The 23,409-nt window shown below is 37.9% G+C and overlaps 1 protein-coding gene across 8 annotated transcripts; it reads left to right on the forward strand.

The window, feature by feature from the left end:
• The first annotated feature begins 234 nt into the window (after window positions 1-234).
• Window positions 235-19,297, forward strand: BPM3 (BTB/POZ/MATH-domains containing protein). Of its 8 annotated transcripts, none has more exons than XM_010258503.3 (5): window positions 235-441; window positions 578-1,173; window positions 1,717-2,065; window positions 16,126-16,396; window positions 18,649-19,297. In XM_010258503.3, exons 2-5 carry the CDS (start codon window positions 755-757, stop codon window positions 18,867-18,869), a joined length of 1,260 nt encoding a protein of 419 aa, XP_010256805.1. In that variant the 5' UTR covers window positions 235-441; window positions 578-754; the 3' UTR covers window positions 18,870-19,297. The 8 variants fall into 8 exon arrangements, with proteins under 8 accessions (XP_010256805.1, XP_010256806.1, XP_010256804.1 ...); XM_010258504.3 differs by lacking the exon at window positions 18,649-19,297 and adding an exon at window positions 17,717-17,971 and having other exon boundaries at window positions 236-441; window positions 575-1,173; XM_010258502.3 differs by having other exon boundaries at window positions 239-441; window positions 575-1,173.
• The last annotated feature ends 4,112 nt before the right edge of the window (window positions 19,298-23,409 follow it).

Here is a 23,409-nt window from a genome sequence, read left to right on the forward strand (position 1 = left end):
CATGAAAAAGATTTACATCGGAGGTTTTCTCAAAAAAAAAAAGAAAACGTTTATTAGAAAACGACAATAATACCAAACACCACGTCTCGGAGATGGCTGACTGAAGAGCGCTTTACGAGGAAGAAATCCGAATTCTTGACACGTAACGCCTTCGGCTTTGGCGCGGGGGCCCGAAAGGCCCACAGCCTTGTATCCATTCCTTACAAAGGTCCTAAAGCCTCAGACCAGAGAGTCTAAAGACGTCTTCAATCATTTACTACGCATTTTTTTCACAGTGTATATATAGAGAAGATCGAATCATTGGACAGAGCCTTACAGTAAAGTGACGAGATAAATAGTGCATACAGTGACGTCGTTCCCCATTCTTGTATCCGTCGGTCGAACACGGTTCAACTGCGCCGAAGCTTCTCGAATTTCCCACTTTGTGCTTCCAATTTTCCAGTCAGAGTTTGCCCTGCACTTTCTTTCTTCTGTTTGAAATAAATTTAGGTCACTGACCATTCTTTCTGCCTCAAGATTCAAGTTCTATAATTTTCTTTTTTCCTGAAACATTTCATTCCTGATTATGTTGCAGCAGAAGTGGGATTAGTCGAGAAATGGTCGAATTTGATACCAGTTCGAAGATTTTTTTAGCAAATTCGAGCTTTCTGTGCTGAGAATTACATGCTAGGGTTTGACCTTGCTGTGCAAAAGTTTAGGAGAAAAAGAAGAAGAAGAAGAGTACAAGAAGAAGGTCGGTTAAGTCGATGAAATCATGACTAAATTCGACGGTGATCTTGTTGAGAATAAGCGGCGATCGTCCACTACCCACCCATTGCAGGATTCGTCTTCTAAGTCCATTAATGAAACGGTGAATGGATCCCATCATTACACAATTAAGGGTTATTCTCTAGCGAAGGGGATGGGTGCCGGAAAATACATATCGAGTGATGTTTTCTCGGTCGGAGGGTATCAATGGGCTATTTACTTCTATCCCGACGGCAAGAATCCAGAGGATAATTCGACGTATGTGTCAGTGTTTATTGCATTGGCGAGCGAGGGAACGGACGTCAGGGCGTTGTTTGAGTTGACATTGTTGGACCAGAGTGGGAAGGGCAAACACAAGGTTCATAGTCACTTTGATCGTGCATTAGAGAGTGGTCCTTATACTTTGAAATACAGAGGGAGCATGTGGTACGCCTCTTATTATATCCCTTCCCCCTTTCATGCAATATCGTCTATCTTTCTTCAATGAATTAAGGTTTAGGGTTCGGAGCCTTGTACATGCTCTGGTTCTTCTTTTAGTGGTATTCCTAAGGGAACTTACTGCTCTTAATAATTTTTAAGTGTTCTAAATAACAAGAACGCTCAGGGCTGTGTAAACCTTGGCTCTGTTTTCATTCTTAGGAAACATTATTTTCTAGATTCTATATAAAGTGCTGTTCTAAAGTAACTTAGCCATAGAAGACTAACGAAGCTGGAGCCTGAATCATGACACGCAGATAAAGAAACTAACCATTAAAAGAATTAAGAAGAATCCAGTGAAACCTCACCATAGGGGCATAAAAGAACAAGAAAATCACAAAAAAATAATCCGAGCTGTTCTACATCAAAGTTGCTTATTTCAAAATTTGTTTATTATGCTAATTTTATTGATTGCTATTAGTTAGTACACATGAAGGACACACAACTCTGGTAGATATTTATGTTAGAATTGCTTATCTGCATATGCTTCAGGGGTTACAAGCGTTTCTTTAGAAGAACAACTTTAGAAACATCAGATTTCCTCAAGGATGACTGCCTTATTATGCATTGCACTGTGGGAGTGGTTAGAACTCGCATGGAGGGGCATAAACAATATAATATTCCCATACCACCGTCAGACATGGGTCAGAGTCTCAAAGAGCTTCTGGAAACAGGTCTTGGTTCTGATATTGTTTTTGAGGTTGGTGATGACATATTTAAGGCTCATAAATTGATACTTGCTGCACGCTCTCCGGTATTTCGAGCTCAATTCTTTGGACTGATTGGAAACCCAAACACAGATAGAGTAGTAGTTGAGGATGTTGAACCTTCCATATTCAAGGTACCTATTCTGTATCTATTGGTTTCACTGACAAATTTCCCTGCTTTTAGATATGCTTTCTATTCACTGAGATTGCATTGGTTCCCATCTAACCAGAAACCCGCTTGTTGAAATGCTTATGGTTAGTTATAGTCTTCACTTAAGGAAAACTGAATTAAAATCCACTATACTGTGATTTATGCTTTCATACCAATACCGTTTCATCATATTTCACTCTGTGAAGTCTTTGATTTGATAGCTAATGAGTTTTCTTATTCATTTAATATGGATTATAGTTAATTGATTCAAGTAAATTTTCTTATTTTTATCTCACTATGATGACACTTTCCTAATGTTAAAACTACTTAATAATGTCAATCACATCATATGGCTTTAGAAAGCTTGCTTTAAGTGGCTATCAGGTAAACCATGTTTACATTATTTAAATGTGGTTTAAGAGAGTTATGGTGAAAGTACGGTAAGATTCATGTGTGCATTAAACTATCATTGGTTCTTCAATTGTGCTTAGATTTGAAGTAGTTTAGCTTGATTCTCAATTTTTCATTTTGTGTTTATCATGTTTTATGAATGTTTTTTTTTTTATTTTTTTTATTTCTATCGTTTAAAACCCATGCAAAAACTGATCCAAACAAAACCTGGACAACTTAAGTTATATCTACATTTTCAGAAAAGAAGTTGGTACACAAACAGTTCTTCCTTGTCTACTCCTTCAATTGTCCATGCATGCCATGCTTCCTCCTGCTTTTCCTTTCTTCAACTTAATCAGCTCAATTGGTTCAATAAGTGGCACACCTCTTGTCACCTTATATTTTAGTTTATCTCTATAGTTGTCAAGGCGTGTAGGTGATTTTGGGTGACAGCGGGGCACCTAGGCAATAAGAATTTCATAAATCATAAAATAAAAAAAACTAAAATTTGCCTAGTTCCCTAGTTTAATATACCATTGAACATGCATATTAATTGGTTAAATAGCAATTCTTTTTATTAAGAACATTATATTTCCTCTTAAAAGACAGCAAATCATCATATCTAGGACAATAGTATTTTAAATATATTGATTTCAATATTTCAAAAATAATATTAATATAATAAGCTTTTAATAGAGCAGTTTCATATCCAACTAACAACTAAAGAAGGCAATAATTTTAATATTTTATATGATAAAATTTAAGATATAAAGGAAAGGGTTCAACTAGGTGGGCGCCTTCCTTGTCATTTTTGTCACCTAGGTGGGTGCCTAGTTGCCATAAGTCAAGGTGCCTAGTTTCCTAGGCAATGCCTTAACAACTATGTCTATCTCCACTACAATATGTGTATATGTTGGTGTATGCAAATTTATCTAGCAGTTAGTACATTTAAAATGTGGTTGCACCTTTATTTTGTGTTCAATTACCTTATTATTGGTATCATTGCAAAGATTGTTCAATACCATCCAATGATCTCAAGATTATGCAATTTGAATGACATTTGTGAATAAAATTAATCGAAATTTTACTGATTGGGGCATTGTGCTGTAGCCAGTGGTTACACAGGTCAGTCTGTCATTACTACCTTTCGTGTAGCAAGCCTATTGATTCTCTTCCTGCCCATGCCAAATACTCCTGTCTGATTCCATGGGGTAGGGCCAGGAGCTGGTTTAGGGAATCATGATACAGAGGCAACTAAGTTTTGAAATAGAATGACTGATAGAATTGATATTTCATAGAAGATCTTTTTTGGTCAGTAATAGAAGGTTTATATTAATGCACTTACCCCTTCTCATTGGGCATCCCAATGGCAAGGAAGAAAAATATAATATATTGCCAATAAAACACTCCAAGTCTTCAAAGAAGACAAATAAAAGCTAGACAATGGCTAATTACTTTTGGGCCTGGAGACCTTCTAACACAGCTGTGTGTTCTCCCGACACCTTCCCTGGCTAATTGATCAGCCAGAGCATTCTCTGATCTAGATGTTCACTTAAAGAAATCCTTCAAAGTGGCAGTCAATGCCTTATCTTCTCTAAAACTAAATCCGATCCAGGCCCCCCTTTTATCAGATAGCATCCACTCAATCACAACATGGCAGCCCCCCTTGAATAGATGGAAAACAAAGGCAATATGAGTCTGCCCAAGAGAATTACCATTTGCAGCAAGACCATGAGAATCTTAATATCATCGTTGTTGTTTCTGAATGGACATCCCACCCTGTTATGGTCTGGAGTTACCTAAAACACAACATTAGCTTGATCAATCAATGGTTTGGTGCAACCCTATTAAGCCAAGGGTGTCTTGTATGAAGATATATCCAACAACCATCTGCCAGCTTCTAAGAATAGCATCCATGGTAATTCCTTTAAACCCTTCCAATATGAAATCCAGTCTGCCAACCTCAAGGTGAAGGTCTGTTAAGAAATTTCTTTAATATGAAAATCCATTCTACCTTAAGGTTTGTCCTCCTTGTTTCTTCATCACGGAGCTTCCTCTCCTAAATCCTATCCAGATCCTCAATTTGGTTAAGCATTTTCCTTTCCCTGAACAAACTAAAAAATGAGTTTATTTCATTTCTTAAAAGAAACTTTTATCACATGCAACTTCTTCATGAATTTAGCGTCCTCCCATCGATCTGTCCTGATCTCTCCCTACCAAAGTACCAAGTGCCACTGTTACTTTCGAAAGAAGATTCTAGATCCACATGTTCTCAAGTGAAAGGAGTAGGACCACTCCTAATGTCAGCCACCCAGTTGAGTGTTAGTGGAAGTACAAATTATGGGCAACATGTTTGTCTATTATGAAAATTAATATTTTTTTTCTCATAATTGTTATCTGTCATAGAAGAAGAGAAAATAATGGAGAGAAGAGAGGAATAGAAAATGAGGCAAGGTTGTTGGTCTTGTCATATCTTTTCACAAATAAATCTGCTAACTGCTTTTTAGAGCTTATGAAAGGAAGGAGAATTTCTACTTGTTCTATCTTTTCACAAATGAAGTGCTTGTCTACCTCTATTTTTCGTCTTGTCATATTGGACAAGGTTGTTGGCAGTGTTAATGGCTGCCTTGTTGCAGTAAAGAGACTCTAGAACCAGTCAACCAGATATTGAAAACCCCAACAAAGTAACAATGTGTTTAGCCATAGCAGTTCAGCCATCCCATGTGCCATGTCACAATACTCTGCGTTTATGCTAGATCTTGCCACACTATTTTGCTTCTTGCTTCTCCATGTCACCAAATTTCCACAAAAAAATATACAATAACTTATAGTAGACGTAGACCTATCATCCTTCGAGCCAACCCAATCAGCATCAGTATAAGCCTCTACTTGCATGCGTCCATGATTAGTGAAGAGAAGCTCCCTTTCTAGATGAGAACCCTTTCTGCAGCCTCAAGGTGAGAAGTTCAAGGGGAATGCATAAACTGACTGAGAGCTCCAATGGCATAGGCAACTTTTAGATCAGTCATAGACAAGTACAATATCATCCCTACCAGCCTTTGAAAACTGTCTAGGTTTTCTCTTTTTTTTTTGTTTTTTTATTAACTGGTAAAATTTCTTTAAATAAATCACCTAACTACTCACCAAAGTGAGCAGCAGGTGTGTGGAGATATTGCAACTCCAGTAAAGGAGCACGCAAATAGCAAGGTAAAACTGTAAAAAAACAAAAACAAAGTCAAACAACTATTATAGATTACAAGTCGGCCCTGGACAACTCCAAATCACCTGGTTGAGCTCCATTGGAGAATCTGCAGGTCTAAAAAGTGAGTTGGGTGGCACCCGTGCTAATGTTACATGAAGAGTGTTTAAGCATAAGAGTTGTTAGTGGTGTTAGTGAAGGGGTATTTCAGTCTTTGTACTTGTTGAGAATGCTGATGTGTACTGTTATGTTAGTTCGAGTGCCTCTTACTTAAAGAAGGGCACTCAAGTCTTTTTCAATAAGTCAATAATATAATAATAGGTCTGGCCGAATCACCTAATCGTCAACGAACAGCCTTTAAGAGTAAACAACACTACAATGGTAATATTCAATAAACAATTTCTGATTTGTTTACCTCTAAGTGCTTTATCAAAAAGGTGCTTTAGAAATTATTTTGTAGAAAGATATAGTTAGAAAATTTCTTGCCTTCAGCTTGAGAAAATAAGGGCCAGAGCAGTGTTTTAAAAGGTTTGCCTAGGTATACAAGCAGGGTGAACCTAGGAGATGCTACTTTTAAGAGGCAAACACATGGCTTGCTTGCCCTGTGCCTTGGCCCAAGTGCATGCCTTTTACAAGTTTGTTTTTTTAGTTTTTTTTTGTATGTTATGTCTTTTACATCTTTGTGATGGTGTATTAATTTCTAAATAACCTTTGTTGTTGCTTGTGCACTAGTAATGGTCTATTAACATTTAAAAGAAACAATAACAAAGACCTTATGAAGAAGTCTTAGTTGTTTCAGATAGAATCTTAGACAGCAAAATTTCCACTAAAGAAGCAACGACAATCTAATTGATCTCTGATCCCTAATCTTCAAATAAAATGAACTTTGGCCCAAATCACAAGCCTTTACATATACAGGCCAAATACTTGTGTCTGCCTTTGTAAAGGTTCCAACTTCCTAGGATTAGGAATGCAAGATATCCAACATCACACTAGCTACTTGAAGTGATGTTACATGGAACAAACAAACACATTGAGAGTTTTACAATCTTGAATCATTGAATACTTGAGCCCAGTCCTCTCCAAAAAAACAAATTCAGACTACAAATGAGCCCAGTCCAATTATTCCCTGTTTGCTCCTTGCTTTGCTAGACAGTCAGGCAAAGCATTAGCTGATCTCCCCACCCATTTATCAGCCTCTTAAATTTTTTAATTTCATTCTTGAAGCTCCACACAATAGACTCAGGGTTTTGTAGCCAGCCCAGTACCACCTTGGAGTACCCTTCTATTAGTAGTTGTTGCACACCTAGCTGAACTGCAAGCTGTACTCCCTGGATGGCAGCTAGCAGCCTAGCAATTCTTCCCTTGTAGAGTTCCCAATCCCTAGGGGACCTGAGTAGAGAAGGATCACATCACCAAATTTATTCCTCAGTACCCCTCCCATTCCAGAGGGGCTTGGATTACCTTGACTGTTACCATTTTTTGTGATAAATGAGAATAGATTTTATTAATTCTGAAGGTATATGCATTACAGGCATCCCTTAGAGAGGCATGAGATGCTACCTCTTTATAAACAACAAAACAAAACATAAACTATTACAAAAATATTACAGGTGAGCCCAAAACAAAGATTGTCTATTCACCCCTTGTTTGGCAAGGGTATCAGCTAACCCATTAGCCGATCTCCTCACCCATTCTATCCTCAAGTTCATATCCTTGGTGATCCATAAAAAACTTTTTTATCTCATCCCTGTAACACCATATTACAGATTCTGGATAATTTAACCAACCCACCAGCAGTTTTGAGTCCCCTTCAATCTTCAATTCATTAGCAATTTGTGTTCCTTGTAAGACAGCAAGTAATTCTGCCTTGAGAGAGTCCCCAATTCCCACTGGGCCAGAGAACAAGGCTAACAGTTTGCCATCCATGTCTCTCACAACCCCTCCTATACCAGCAGGTCCGGGATTCCCCCTGCTGCTCCTGTCAAAATTCAGCTTCACATAGTTTTCAGGTGGGGGTAGCCATACAGCACATATCCTTTCCCTTCTGGAAGAACTTCTTGCCACTCCTTCCCAATTTCTCCATAGGTCATCAGGAGAAACTTGAGAAAACAGATCCATAGAATTGATCCAATGAATCACTCAAATCATCACACTGTCCCTTATCTGTTCCTTGCTTCTCTTCTTTTCAGAGAAGATTCTCATATTCCTCTCTTCCCAAATAGTCCAAACCAAGGCTGCTCTGACACACTTCCACATTATCTTTCCCCTCTTTTTTGGCCAAGTAAAAATAGAAGGATCAAACAACAAATTAGCCTCCGTTAGTAAGGACCACCTGCACCCAAAAAAAGAAAAAAACCAATTTCATATATCTGCAACAAAAGAACAAGAAATCAATAAACGAGAGCAACTCTCATTATCAGATTTGCACAAGACACACCAGTTAGGAGAGAGACATAAATTGGATTTCCTCTTCTGTAGCATTTCCAAGGTATTAATTTTTCCATGAATTACTTCCCACAAAAAACTCTTATTTTAGGGGGAATGGGTTTGCACCAGAACTCTTTCAAGGGGAACAAAGGAGAGGGGGAATAATTACAAAGAGACTTGAAGGAGGCACATGAAAACAGACCCTTAGGTTGAGGGGCCCAAATACGCTTGTCTGAGTTAGTTTCCATGGATTTCAGCCACCATATCACCCAATGCAGAATACACTCCTTTTTGATGAGAATTCTTCGGATAGGGAAGATCATTTTCCCTTGACTTTTTTAGGAGATCTGTTCCTGTTGCACTTCTGACCATTGGCCTATCGCTCTAAACAAGAATTGGTGGTTTGGGGGAAAGCTCCGTTCAGGTTGGAAAAGTTTTGGACTGAACATAAAGATTCTCATAAGAGGGTGGTTTTATGGTGGGAGAAATGCAAGGTGGAAGGCTGGCCTGGTTATAGGTTTTTGGTGAAGTTAAAGTTCTTAAAAAGGAAACTAAGGAGTTTAAATCTTTTAAGAAACTGAAATTAAAATTATAGACAGAATTAGATGATCTAGATCTCAAGGAGTAGAGTGGGCAGATATATGAGAGTGGCAGAAGGAGAAGAGCACATTTAAGACAAGAAAGGAAAAGGTGGTAAGGAGAGAAGTGTATTGAAGAAAAAGATCAAGGGTTAGATGGTTGAAAGAGGGGGATAACAACTAGATTTTTTCACATCTATGCTTCTGAAGGATGGAAAAAAAATTTCATTTCAAAACTCAAAGTTGGCAAAGAGAAGTAGAGAGGATCCTGAGGAAAATTTTGAAGCTTTTTTGAATTACTTCAAAGACTTATACTCCAAGGAAAAAGAAAGTAGGAAACCATTCCTAAGCTCTTGGAAAGGATTGTTGATCTCAGAGGAGAACAAAATTTGGCATGAAAAGAGTTGAGGGGCAAGTAATGAAGGAGGCAATTTTCAATATGGATGGAGACAGAGCCTTGGGACTTGATGGTTTCCCCATTTTCTTCTATCAGATGTGTTTAAGCATCACCAAATTGGAGTTATTGGAGGTTTTCAAGGACTTTTCTCATTTGGCCATTGTAAATAAGGGGAACAATTCCACTTTTATTTGTCTAGTTCCCAAGAAAGAGGGCACTCTAGAGGCGAAGGACCTTAGACCTATTAGCTTGGTTGGGAGTGTACAAAATTTTAGCGAAGGTTTTGGCTGGAAGATTGAAGGAGGTCTTAGGAGAGGTCATTTCTCCAAATCAATTCACATTTGTAAAGGGGCAGAAAATTGTTGGCAACATTCTATTACCAAATGAATGTGTAGAAGAGAGAAGACTTAATGGCAAGCCAAGTGTGATTGTGAAGCTTGAATTGGAGAAAGCTTACGATAAAGTGGATTGAGAGTGTCTCTTGAAGGTTATGAGGCTAATGGGGTTTGGTAGAAGATGGATACAATGGTTTTTTTGGGTCTATAAGCTCCACATGGTTTTCAATATTGATTAATAGGCAACCAAAACCAAAAGGCTACTTCAATGCTAGTAGGGCATCAAGACAAGGATGCCCCCTTTCTCCTCTCCTTGGCTGGAATTCTTAGTCAACTTGTGAAGAAGGCTAATTTCTTGGGTTTGGTGAGAGGCTTTGAAATTGGTAGAGAAGCTATTAGATTTTGCACCTCCAATTTGCTGATAACATTATTCTGTTCTTGGAGGCTAATGAGGAGAACATTTCAAATCTAAAAAGGATCATCATTTGCTTTTAATGGGTCTATGGATTTTGAAATAATTTTTCCAAGAGCAGCATAGTAGGCCTGAATATAGCAGGTGAGCACTCCTTGAACAGATTTAAGGTTTTGGGGTGCGAACTAGAGAGCTTCCCCATGATGCCTTTTGAAGGTAAGCTGGAAAGTTAAAGCTTATGGGATCCAATGCTGGAGAAATGTGAGAAGAAATTGGCCACGTGGAAAAGGAACCATCTTTCCAATGGGGTAGGTTTACCCTTATAAAAGCTTCTTTGGACAACCTGCCTATTTATTACCTATCTTCTTTTTGTATGCTCTCCAAAATCTCTGATCAGATTGAAAAGCTTTTGAGAAACTCTTTTGTGGCATAGAGGTGGGGAGAAGAGATCACATCTTGTTAGTTGGGATCAGGTGTGCAAATCTGAGGAAGTAGTGTTTTAAAAGTGCATGGCACAAAAAAAGTGCAAGGGCCATTTTGCGCCCAAGGTGTGAGGCGCAAGGTGCAAGGCAAGGTGTGCACCTTTTTGAAGCAAGGCATAAAATTGCAAAAGATGCTAAAAATTCAAAAAATGCAAATTACTAAAAATATTGAATACAATATTAATTAAAATATAAACTTCAATTTTGAAATTAATGTTTTAAAAAACCTATTGTCTCAAATTGAAATACATAAACATATTAAGGGTGTGAGTTTTAGACAAGCCTGTGATTAGTGGGAAAGCATTATGTGGATCAATGATGTTATCTTTTGATGTTTCTTTTTTGTTATTTTTTCTTTCTCTTGTAGTTGGTGAGGGAATCTCTCCCTCTCCAACATTTTCTCTCTTCTCTTAATGAAAATTTCACCACTTTTTAAAAAAGAACCTGTAAAACATATTTAAAATGAACATTTAAAAATAAAATCAAGCATTCCATATAAAACATATTCAGGCATGTAAGCTCTTAATGTCTTTATTTTTTCCCAATTGCATTACTTCAAATAGCTAATGTGATGTTAAACATTATGCACTCTTGATTCTATGAGCCACCTTTGTACCGAGCCCCTTGAGGCAAGCCCAAACACAACTCCATATCAGGGTCTTAAATTCTTAATCCCTATAAAAAAGGTTTTATAACTTTAAGTGTCTTTTAAAAACATATTTGATTAGAATGAATTAAAGAGCAACATTAGCAAATATGGGGTTTTTGGAAAGGTGCGCTTGGGCTGAAGCACAAGGCACACCAGGCATGCACCTTTTGAAAGCAATGTTTTAAAAGGCGTGGGAGGCATACACCTGGAGGCGCTGGCACCTTTGAGGCGTACACCTCATGCACATCTTATATAAAAAGACAGAAAAAAAAGAAAAGAAAAAAAGGAAAGGAAAGGAAAGGCAAAGAAAGAGAAGGGAAAGAAAAAGAAAAAGAAGAAAAAAAGAGAAGAAAAAGAAAGGAAAGGGAAGGGAAGAAAAAATAGGGGGAAAGAAAGTGGTTTGCTCCCTGCCCCTTTTGGTTGGGGGGCGAAAGATACCCGCCCCCCTTTCCGATGTAGCCCAATTTGTTTTTTTGAGTTAGGGGGGGTCTTGCTCTGCTTCGACAAGACTCCCCCTTTCAACTAATGTTATGCATCTTTATTCTTCTTAACATAAAAGATTTTTATTAAAAATAAAGAAAAAATGAGATCCCCCCTTCCTCTTCGTCCTCCTCCCCTTCCTCCTCCTAACCCCCATCCTCTTAAGGAAGCTTATGCCTCCTTGTGTTCGGGAGGCTTACGCCTCTTGCGTTTTGGACTACGCCTCACGCCTCTAGGTAGTGGAATGCCTCGTTTCACGCCCCCACGTTTTAAAACATTGCTGCGCTTGGGACCTAGGTGAGGTGCATGCCCTAAAATGCATCTCGCCTGTGCACCTGGGCATGCCTCGGGCGTGCCTTTTAAATCTCTAAGAGGAAGGAGATCTGGGAATAGGTCACCTAAAGGAAAGAAATACAGCTCTTCTCATTAATGGTTGTGGAGGTTCCCTCTAGAATTAAATGCACCTTGGACCGTTGTCATCACCAATAATTATGGGAAGCACGCCAATGGTTGGGATAGCAACATTCACTTGAACTGGGTCAAAGACACCAACTCTTGGAAAGGTATAGTCTCCACTTATAATTTCTTCATCTCTTTCATTAGATACAAAGTGGGCAATGGGGATAAGATAAAGTTTTGGACTGACTTATGGTGGGGTGACTCTACATTGGCTATTTCCTTCCTTGTCTCTTCAGCCTTACTCTAAACCAAGATGCTCACATTTTCCTTTGTTTATCCTCTGCCCTCACTCATCTCAACAAACCTGAACCTTAGAAGACTGCTAAGTGACACAGAAATCAGTGAAGTTGCTAATTTCTTTTACACCCTTAGAGAGGTCTACCTCTCCCTTGGTGCTTCTGACCTCCATGTTTGGACCCTTCATCCGGCAGGCAAGTTCTCAACCAAGTCTTGTTTCAAGGCTTTGATTGCTGAAGATCAGACATCTGGTTAGTGTCCTTCCAAGAGAATTTGGTGTTTTCATATTCCATTCAGGGTCCGGGTTTTTTTTTTGGGGTATGTGTGTGTGTGTGGGAAGCCAGCTTGAAGAGAACTACTACTTACGATCTTCTTATGAAAAAGAATCTTGGAAGAACTTGTTTCTCCCCACATGTTTGTTGTTTTTGTTTAAAAGATGGGGATCGACTAATCATATTTTGCTTCATTGCAAGGAAACCAGGAAGATTTGGTACTATTTTCTTAATTTGTTTGATCATAGCTGGGTTTCTCCAGAACATGTTGTGGAATTATTAAGACAGTGGATAGGAAGAGGTTTCGGCAAAAGAGGAAAGACACTGTGGCAATCTGTTGCTCATGCTTTTTTTTGGAGTGTCTGGGAAGAGAGAATTAGCCATGTCTTTAACAAGAAGACTAAAAACAGGGAGGAGTTCATTTCCATGATCTCCCACAGATGCTTCCTTTGGGCCACCAGTTCAGAGTATTTTAAAGTAATTTCTATTTCTGATCTTCACAGGAATGCAGTGAACTTTTTATATTCCCAACACAAGTCTTGCCCTGCACCTTGTAGTTTAAGACTTTACTGAGGAAGGGGAGATAACCCTGTACTTTGATGGGTCAGGTCAATCCTCCCTGCCCATGTTTGATCAAAGGGCCCAGATTAAAACCAAGGTGATACGGGTAGATAGAAAGCTAAGCACATAGTCTGCCAACCTGACAGCTGGTAGCTTGATGTGAAGGAAGATTATACAATTGTTTTTTTGGGGTGCTGGATGTGGCCCCTGGTCTGTTTAGAAGTATGAAGGAGCGTACTCCAGCTTGCCCAATGTGATTGGGCAAAACCAGGGGTTATTCATGAAGCTAAGCCAGACCAGGCTCAAGAGGTATGTTAGGTTTGGCAATTACTCGAGTCATTGGAAACTTGAAAGTTGCATAATTGGAAAAGGAAATTAAAAGCTAGTTGATGACAAAATGCCAACCTTGTGTGTGAACACAGTCAAGGCCCCCTCTTCTAATGATTCTTGGCTGCAAATCTGCAATGAAAGTTTGGGAGTTGTGTGGTGGTTCATATGGTTGAGAAGGTAAATACAAATAACGAGTCAAAAGGTGTGGAATTGGAAAAATGGACAAGGTTGGATAAATTGCATGGAAGAATCATCAATGATAACTTGCTATGCTACTTCTTACTTAGATGATTTGGACTACAAGGAATGTAGGATGGCCAAGCACACCATTATGGGGTTCTTCTAGGGGAATAATAACGATGCAGAACATTGCTATTTATGATGGATGATTTGGAGGAGCTGATGGGAAGGTATTCAATCTCTGTAAATTTTAAGTAACCAGAATGACAACTTCGAGTGGGTGGTAATAGATGTCTATGATGCAACATCATTGGGAAAGAAGGGAGTTATGGGAAGAGCTGTTTGCTATGAGAGGTCTCTGGGAGGGCCCTTGGTGTAGTGGAGGGGTTTGTAACATTATTCCCTTTGCTCATGAACCCTACTAGTATGAGCAGATTTAGCCAGTTCATAAATAGCTTTTAACTGAAGAAGCTGCCATTGTTTCAAGCTAGTTTTACATGGACCAACTTTCAGAGTATTTTAATTTGTTCCAAGTTGGATAGTTTTCTCCCCTTTTTTTGTGGGCTAGGAGGTGTGTTGGTCAGGATTGTCACATAGAGCTCGCCCATTTGGGATCAATATATGGTCCTATTCCTAAGACCTGCCTAGAGGAGGAGCATCACCTTTTAGGTTCAAAAATGAGTGGCTGATACACTCTTCATTCAAAGGAAATATCTCTTGGTGGGGAGAAAGGGTGGATTCAAGATAGAGAGGTTTCATGTTCCAGAAGAAATTGAATAATATAAAAGGATAGGTAAATGTATGGAATGAGGAAGTGTTGTTTGGGCTAGTGGTTCAAAAGGCATGCCTATGCGCACAGGCAAGGTGCATTTCAAGGCCTGTGCGGCTGTGCCTCACCTAGGTCTAGGTGCAGCCCTTTTGAAAAAGCATGGTGTGCTTTGTGCCTAGTTAAATTTGGCGTTGCCCCTGAACCCTGACAAAGCTCTTTAACGCAAGCCTGAAAAGTCTGTGCTAGGGTCTTAAATTCTTAATTCATACTTGCTGACTGAAAAAGGGGGTTTCTACAAATGTAAGGGATTAACTGGTGATAGTCGTACTGGTCTTATTGATCAGGGATAAAGTCTTTGATGTAAATTGGCTGTAAGGTGGTTGGCTGAGGCTAGCTTCCATTAGAGGATGTAAACTTTGATATTCTTGTCTCTGTTAAATAAAATTTTAATAGTTATTGGTAAGAAAAAGAACTGAACAGAATGGCAAAACAGGGTTCATGTAGCCAACCCCATATAGTTGGGCTAAGGTTAGGATGTTGATGATGATAATGATTTAAAAACTGAAGCCATCAATCTCAAAGATTTTAAAACTATTAGTTTGGTTGGAAGATTCTACACAATAATATCTAAGGTCCTTTCCCTTTGCTTCAAGGGGAGGTATAACCATCAATTGTAACCCAATCCCAAGGGGCCTTTGTTCAAGGCATACAAATTCTAGTACAAAAAGTCTACGATATGGTGAATTGATCCTTTTGGATTTGGCCTCAGAGAAGAGTGGCATTGGAGAAAGATGAGGCTCTTTAGAATCTTGTCACTATTCACTTTTGGTGAATGAATTTATGGAAGACTTTTTGTAGCCTTGAGTTTTTTTTTTCCTCTTTTTGATGAATAACAAGTTTGAATTTTATTAATATTAAAGCGTATAAGGAGTATGTCTGTATTTGGAAGAGTTAAGAGAGTTTATTTCTCCCTTTATTTAATTTCTACTCTCTTTATTAATCTAATAAATCAGTTTCTGTTGTTCATAAAAAAGAGTATAAGGAGTAGTTCTGCTTTCCTTACAAGGTGGCTAGCCTCAGGTGACCACCTCTGATCTAGATTCATTACATTGTACCCTCCTTTTTCCAAACTGCCTGCAAGTTCATTGGCAGAATGAGGTAGCCAAGTGACCCTTCTTTGGATTAATATGCCCTAAATCATCTCATTTCTTAGGCAAGGGGATCCCTTGTCACCCTTCCATTTTACTATTATTGCCATGTCTTTTGCAGACCCATTTCTAGAGTGGATAGATTAAATCCTCGAAGTTCATTTTAATTTTTGATAGAAAGGAGGTGGAATCCATAATGCATGTGCTATTCTCCTTGGGGATGACAAGTTAGCCATAGTGTTTGTTAAATCCACAGAGGGTGAAACTACCTTCATATTGCATGTGCTATTCTCCTTGGGGATGACCAGTTGGCCATAGTTTGTCAATTCCACAGTGGGTGAAACTACCTTCAAAAATAACTAGTGCATGTATTCCTCTGGTGTCAAACTGTTCTACTATGTTTCTTTTTACTGCTTTTGCAAATGTTCTTTCAAACAAAATAATAGACCGCTTTCATTGTTACTGATAAGAAAAACCAGAACCACCACCAATCTATTCTTTTTAGGGCATGTCTTGGTTTGTTTACCGTCAGAATTTTGTGTATTATGGTTGTTTGCTGATGGTTTAGTGAGCCTTTTTGGCCTGTCTTTTTTAGAACCAGGTGTGGTCCCTCTCATAAGTGTCTGGTGATTTACGTACACAGCCCAAAATAGCTTTTTGACATCCATGCAAACATATTGTTGTGGGTTTTTTTGGTTGTCTAAACTTCTAAGAACTTTCCGTGTTGTATTGCAGGCCATGCTCCTGTTCATGTACACGGATGAGCTTCCTGATGTATATGAACTCACAGGCTCGATTTCTACGTGTACATCAACAATCATGGTGCAACATCTATTGGCTGCAGCAGATCGGTTTGGTTTGGATCGTCTGAAATTGTTATGTGAAGCAAAATTATGTGAGGAAGTAAATGCTGACACAGTAATGACAACCTTGGCCCTAGCAGAGCAACATCATTGTTCACAGCTGAAGATGATCTGTCTGAAATTTGCTGCATCTAACTTGGGAGGTGGGTGTTCGTAGAATCTGAGAGATGCAATTTTCAGGTTATGAGATGTCTATAGGTAATCTGTGAAAGCATCTTTGTACTTTTCAAATGCACCCCTGGCATGTTGAAATGTGCTACCCATCTTTCACCCTTGTGTCAGTGGGTGATGTTGGGCAGAACTGGGTACCCATGACCACTGTGCAGAAAATCAATCAGTTCAGCTGCCTATTGTTATGAAACTTTAGGTGGCTGCAATATTGAACTGAGTAAATTCTGGGATGAATTTACAACCAAATATGATATGGCCTATGGGTTTTTTCTCTAGCTATTTCCAGTTTTATGTTGTCAATTATTGGGTGGATATGTGATGATGGATTTCTGTTAAATGCCAAATATTAGGACCTTATCCAGTCCCCAGTCCTAAGATCCCAGATAGCTGGGACCAACATTAGGTAATGGCCTTTTTATATGTGATGACAGATTTTTCTCTTATGTTTAAGAGGGGAAATCAGGGTTTTGGAGAAGTAATTATTCTGTTAAATGAATATAGGAATCAAGTTCTAGAGTTGGTCTGATTTGTTACCTAATTGCATGATTCAGAATCATTTAAAAGTTGATTAGATTTGTCAGCAACCTTAATTAAAAGAAAGGCTGTAGTTCTAGAGTTAATACTAAATGGCCAAAGTGAAGATTGTATCTCTTACAGATACTGTAAGAGCTTCTATAGATTCCTAAAGTTCTATTCTCTTTTTTCCCTAATCTAAGATTCCTAAAGGCACCGAGATCATACTGTAGTTTAAAGATATTCAGTACTGAATTGAACTCCTAAAAGCCTTTAAAGAACTCTTGATCCATTATATATATATGTATATTTCTAAAATAGTATTTTACCAAAATAATAACTCTTAAAATAGTATTTTACCAAAATAAATCCTGAAACCAATAAAACTCCTCACTGACTCAGCCACAACACAAATTTGTTGGCTGTCTGTAATTGGATCAAACACACTGTTCATGTCTTAATTCACATGATCTTGGGCTTCTTGGATAGATATCTAGACATCTTTCCTAATGACAGAAATGATCAACCAAAAGGAATCAAGTTTAGCTACAAGTGTAGCGACTTAACTCTGATAACTCATTCTGGCTTCAGGTTGAAGCCAAATAATTCATGATTTAATTTGAATATTAGCTATTTTGCATTTCACATCATAATATCACTCATGATTATTTTCATTTTTTATATTGTTATAACATGAAGTGATACAGATTTTCCTTTCTGGGGGAAATAACTATACATATTCTGTATTCAAGGATTAAAATCTCATTTTTTTTTTGCAGAATTGGGACTAGGGAACTTGACTTAAGTAGTGACAGTTTCTACCAAAAAAAAAGATTAGTGACAGAACTTAAAACTCTATGATGAGTATCCAAAGAATGGAATAATCCCAAGGGGGTTCTATTTTGGTAGTGAAATTTATACAAGAGGTGGGAGTGGATAATGCTATTATGTGTTAATATCATGGCATTTCTTTTGTCAGGAAATGGTTGTAATGATCAATGAACAATAAGTTCTAAAAAATGAAACTATATTTGTGAAAGCAAGGAAAAAAACTGTACGAGGGAAGTTGTCACCAGAGGAGATTTAAAGATAAATATTTTGTAATGATTATGGTAATATTTCTTCTGGATGATGATTCAAGGTTCAATATACATTATTGATAAAAAAAAAGGTTCAATATACATTTTTACTTTTATTTTAAATATGCAATTCTACAAGAATGAATGTCTTATGAAAGAGCACAAGGGGCTCTTTGATAATGGCAAGGTGGCTGAGCTAAATGACTTATTTCCATTTCTTTTAGTGGATTAAATAGTCCCATGGTACATACTTAAGGGTATAGCGATCAACCCAATTTTCAGCATAGAGTTGTTCTTCCTAGAGACAATGACCCGTGTTCTTTCCAATGGTTTTCCCAGTGAACTTGCATTATTTGTTTTTGAAATAATGACTTATTTCCATTATTTGCATTATTTCCTAGAGACAAGGTGGCTGAGCTAAATGACTTATTTCCATTTCTTTTAGTGGATTAAATAGTCCCATGGTACATACTTAAGGGTATAGCGATCAACCCAATTTTCAGCATAGAGTTGTTCTTCCTAGAGACAATGACCAGTGTTCTTTCCAATGGTTTTCCCAGTGAACTTGCATTATTTGTTTTTGAAATAATTTAGAAAACATGACATTGATAGGCATATTCTTCTGATGGCAGTGGTAATGCATTCTGAAGGGTTTGGCTACTTGCAAGAGAGCTGTCCTTTGCTGGTTTCTGAGCTGTTGGAAACGGTTGCACTAGCAGGTGAGGACTCAAGTTTGCTATTGAGCAGGAAGAGGAGTGGCAGCAGTAACATTGGCATTGGGATCAATTTAGCAGCGGAAGGGACAGTAGCAGTGCTTGATCCTAATAGTAGGCACATGCGAAGGCGACTCTGATCATCTGATTCACTAGCACCTTGGGGTTGGGGAAGGTGGTAATCTTTAGTTGAGCAGCTGCTTATTGTATTCATTCCTTTATGCTAACTGCTAAAAGAAGGAAAAACCAGCGTGCCAGCCATGAAATCGTAACCAAATGGTGAAAATGTAGTTTAAACATTACGGCATGCCCGGTTTGTTTGACCCTCGAGCACTTTGCCCCGTTGGCAAGGCTTATTTAGCTCCTAACTCTTGATCTCCTTAACAATCACTTAACTATTGGGTATAGTGTTCCCCCCCCCCTCTCTCTCTCTCCTTTTAACTGTTTTTTCCCCCAAAAATTTTGTTTTGGAAATGGACCAGTTGTTGCAACTCTAGATGTTGGAAATAAGTGTTCTTCCATGGGATTTTGTTTCTTTTTATTAATTAAACTAAATGGTGTTTAACACAAATTCGAAATTCGAAATGAATCTTGCCCATTCATTCAGATCGCATTTGGATTGGAATCAGACAAAGTGGTGTTTTGGGGTCTAACCTGATTCAAGGTATGGACCTTAAACTGACCCCTCTAAACCATGAAAAAAAGACAAAAAAGGTGGAGTGACACACGATATAGTCCGATACACCCCTACCGGCATATTGCACTATCAATTTTGAACCTTGGAGTCAGATAATTGAATTTCATTAATAAATAAAATTGAAAATCATTATAATATTACAAGATTAATCTGGGACTTTGAACATACAATATATAATCATCAATTTTGCAGCTCTAGATGTTTTGATAACGTCTGACTCGTTTAATAACAAATGACTTGTTAAGATATTTGGGGTAAAGTGATCAATCTCAATATGCTATTCAGCAAATTTAGGAGGTTGTAATTGCTTATTCACTCAAAGACAAGCCAACGAGCAATTCAGCCTTTGCCAGCGGGCTCTTAGTGAAGATTAACCCAAAGGAGGAATATCGATTAGATTATAAGCAAAAAAAGATAACCCAATCTTTACGATCTCTATTTACATGAACAAAATAAAATGATTGAAATGAAAGCTTGAGTCAACCCGCCCAGTGAAGCTGTTCTGTAATCTGTCGATATGGTAGGCTTCTCCTTATAATTTCCAAAGATATTATATATTAGCTGCATACTTTGTGATGAAGCTGCTTCTAACCCAAGTGAAGCTGTTCTGCATTGTAGCTCCCAGTTTCATAGCATGCGCTTCCTTCATGCAATAGTGATGCTGCTACGGGAACGAGGAAGAACCCTCGTCGTCTTGCAAAACCTATTTCAGGATCATACGAACTTTCAATATATGGAGAGATGCATAAGCTGAATGAGTTGCGACATTGATGGGTTGCTGTGCTGCTATGCTTAGCTAGCTGATTAATTAAACCGAGTCAGTCAACAAATAGTGTTGAAATTTTTGAAGGATACCAGTGGGCAGCATATGCTAATTTTCATGGATTTTCTTGTTCCTGCCTTCCCATATGAACTAAAATAGTACGCAAAACTTGCTGAAATATAGACTGAAACTTCGTGTTTATTGAAATGATATTGCAATGTTTGTAGTTGCAGCCACTGTTGGACTATAACATGTAGAGGCTTATGTTCCGGTGAATCTGGGTTTAGTAGGGGCGACGAGGATCGATCACCATTCACCAGAACACTTGGTCAAACAGACTCTGATACCATGTGAAATATCAGATATGGATAGAAAGAATTGCATTGAATGTGAGAATTACATGACAATTATTTATAGATTGAAAGAGACAAACTCAAATTCTACTCTCCTAAACTAACTCAAACACGAACCTTGTCTTATCTCAATTCAACCACTTCCAATCCAACGGACAAATAAAAAAAGGTGATGAAAATTTCATCTTGAGATCTGCCAAGGCAACAAATTGTCAAATTCGATCCTGTTGCTAGCCCTCCCAATGGGCCCTAAGAAGATGAGCTGATGATTCTGAGACCTTCTAAGCACCAAACGAAACCTCCATGAAGCATTGAGAGAATTATAAGACTGATTGCGATATATTCAATCTTGCATGGCTTTGATGTCAGGTACACTCATGAGTACAGGGAGATAAATCAAGTGGCTGATGAAGCTAGGAAAAACCCTCAAGTGTGTTCAAACAATGCTGTAATTTCTAGGGATCTCTGGTATTCTTCTTGGCTGGATTGTTGGAAATCGCGGCCACCCGCCCGTGTTGTGTAGTCTGTGTCATTCATTCCTTTGTAGTCTTCATATCATCAACTAGGTGTGAATCAAGCTCTACTCGAACACGATTGGTGTCCAAATTCTCTTATTCTCCTATTAAAATGCTACTGGTGAAGATTCCAATGCTCAGTCATGTTTTGAATTGCTTTTTTTTTTCGGCTTCAGAGTGCAGAGTAAATAAACACGGAGTATATTAAGAAGTGCCGCCATTGCAGTGGGTCTTAAAATCAATCATGAGAAGTCCATAACATTAGTTTGGTCTTAGTCCTCTGCTGAGAGGAAGAGCAGCTTTTTCTAGTTATTTTTTGTTTGAAATGTTTGCATTTAAAGGTTTGTCTGTTAGGCTCAGTTTGGATTCTGGAAGTAGTACGAATAGAAATATGTAGATCGTAAAACCTTGTATTTTGTATTAATTAATTCTTTTGTATGCATTTGTAATTTACGTATTAGTATTTGTATTCTTTCCAAACTAAATGAGTACAAATAAAAAAATATACAGTGCAAATACATACAAAATTATACAAAATACAAGGTTTTTATTTGTACTCTTTTCAAACTGAGGTTTTAGGAACATAAACAACACTAACCCCGGGCTCTCTCCCCAAGAGTGGGAAGAAAACAAATAAAACTAAACTTATCCATCTAAGACAAAGGAGAAGATTTCGTTCTACTGGCTAAATACATCTATAATTATAATTCTCTCTCCTATCTAGTATGGTAAGTTGCTTTCTCCTAAAAAAGTAACGGTTCATTTGGTTCACATAGGAATCAGAACCAAAATCCATTAGAATTGGAATTCTCATAGTTTGCTTGGTTCAGACAGAAATTAGAATGGGAATTGAAATTAACTGGAATGGGATTTCATTCCCAAGGAAGGGGGAGGGAATGACCTTTTTCTAAAATGGGGGAATACCATTTCACTAGGAATGGGAATAGAATTCTAATTTGGCCCAACCAAACAGTTGGAATTGGAATGGACAATTCTAGACCCCTATTTCTCTGAACCAAATGGATCCTGAATCCTTGAATTTTTTTCTACTTGCACCCAGGAAATTAAGCTCATTTTAGAAAGAATACAAATACAAATACAAATATGTACAAAATAAAACCTTGTATTTACAATGTACATATTTGTATTTATACTCTTCTCAATCTGAACCTTAATTTTACTTGGGCCTCTTAGAAATTTAATAATTGATCAATCCAGGCCTACCCAAAGTGCACCTTGTACTCTCATTTATGCTTATGACAATTTTACATCTTGTGGCTACGTTCGTTTCTCTATTCTAATTTTTTTGACGCAAATGGGAAAGAAAACAACATGGTAAAAGAGCAAAACATACCCAAATGTATTAATCTTGAAAAAAAATCGCCCATTTTATAAATTAAAAAAAAAAACAGAATTTAGCTAGGGTCAATGATGCAAAAAGGTAAAATGTTGCATTCTTTTCTAACCATATTGTATCCTTTCTTGTAAGCAAAATTTCATTACTAAGGATCAGGATCATCAGAGGATGAAATTTAAAAATTTAGATAAAGAATATGTTTTTTTGGGGGTGGACTAAACAGTAACCCCCCATTTTTTCTCAAAAGAAGTTTAATTAAGCATTGCCTCATAAATCTTGATACCGTCAGAGGAATTAATAACAGGCTGGGCCCCACGTGTTGTTTTTTTTTTCCGCTTCAGCCCACGTGGTGTTCCTTCTGTCTTTGGTTTTTTAGTTAGTAGATAAGCTGATAAGATAGTTTAATTGAGGAATGAAGATTCAAAACTCAAAAGCTGAGTCAAATGGGGAAATTAATGCCAAAGCCAAAAGATTTGTGGGTGGACATGGACCCATTTGACCAATTAAGTTGATATGGAGGAATTGAAATTAACCTTTTGTTTCATTGATGGTGATTATTGATTAATTAGGGCACAAACCAGTTTTGGTAAACAGGGCACTTCCCTAGCTAATGAAAGACAACTGTTTTTGCCTTTCCAAGGAGCTAGTATATATATATATATGATGAAGGCGGGAGAGAAACAAAGAAATGAAGAGGAAGAAGGCCTTCCATTCTCTGACATCTCTGACTCTAAGTGCTTGCACTGCACTGAAGTATATGAATTGTAGGAAGAAGTAGAAAACATAAACATGTTGATGAACAAGAAGGTAGCAACAAAAGACTAAAGTGGTTCAGAACCATTCTTCAGAAGAGAATTAGGCCTCCAAGGAGCAAAGCATAGCATTAATTTTGTGGTGGGTTTTGAACACCAGGAGGCCAGAGGAAGGCTCCCATTGCAAACTCCCTTTTGTAGGCTACATCGCCGAGCACCGACAATCCATATTCAGCGAGGAGT

This window comes from Nelumbo nucifera, chromosome 2, assembly GCF_055504915.1.
Source record: "Nelumbo nucifera cultivar China Antique chromosome 2, China Antique-T2T, whole genome shotgun sequence".
NCBI classification, from domain to species: Eukaryota; Viridiplantae; Streptophyta; class Magnoliopsida; order Proteales; family Nelumbonaceae; genus Nelumbo; species Nelumbo nucifera.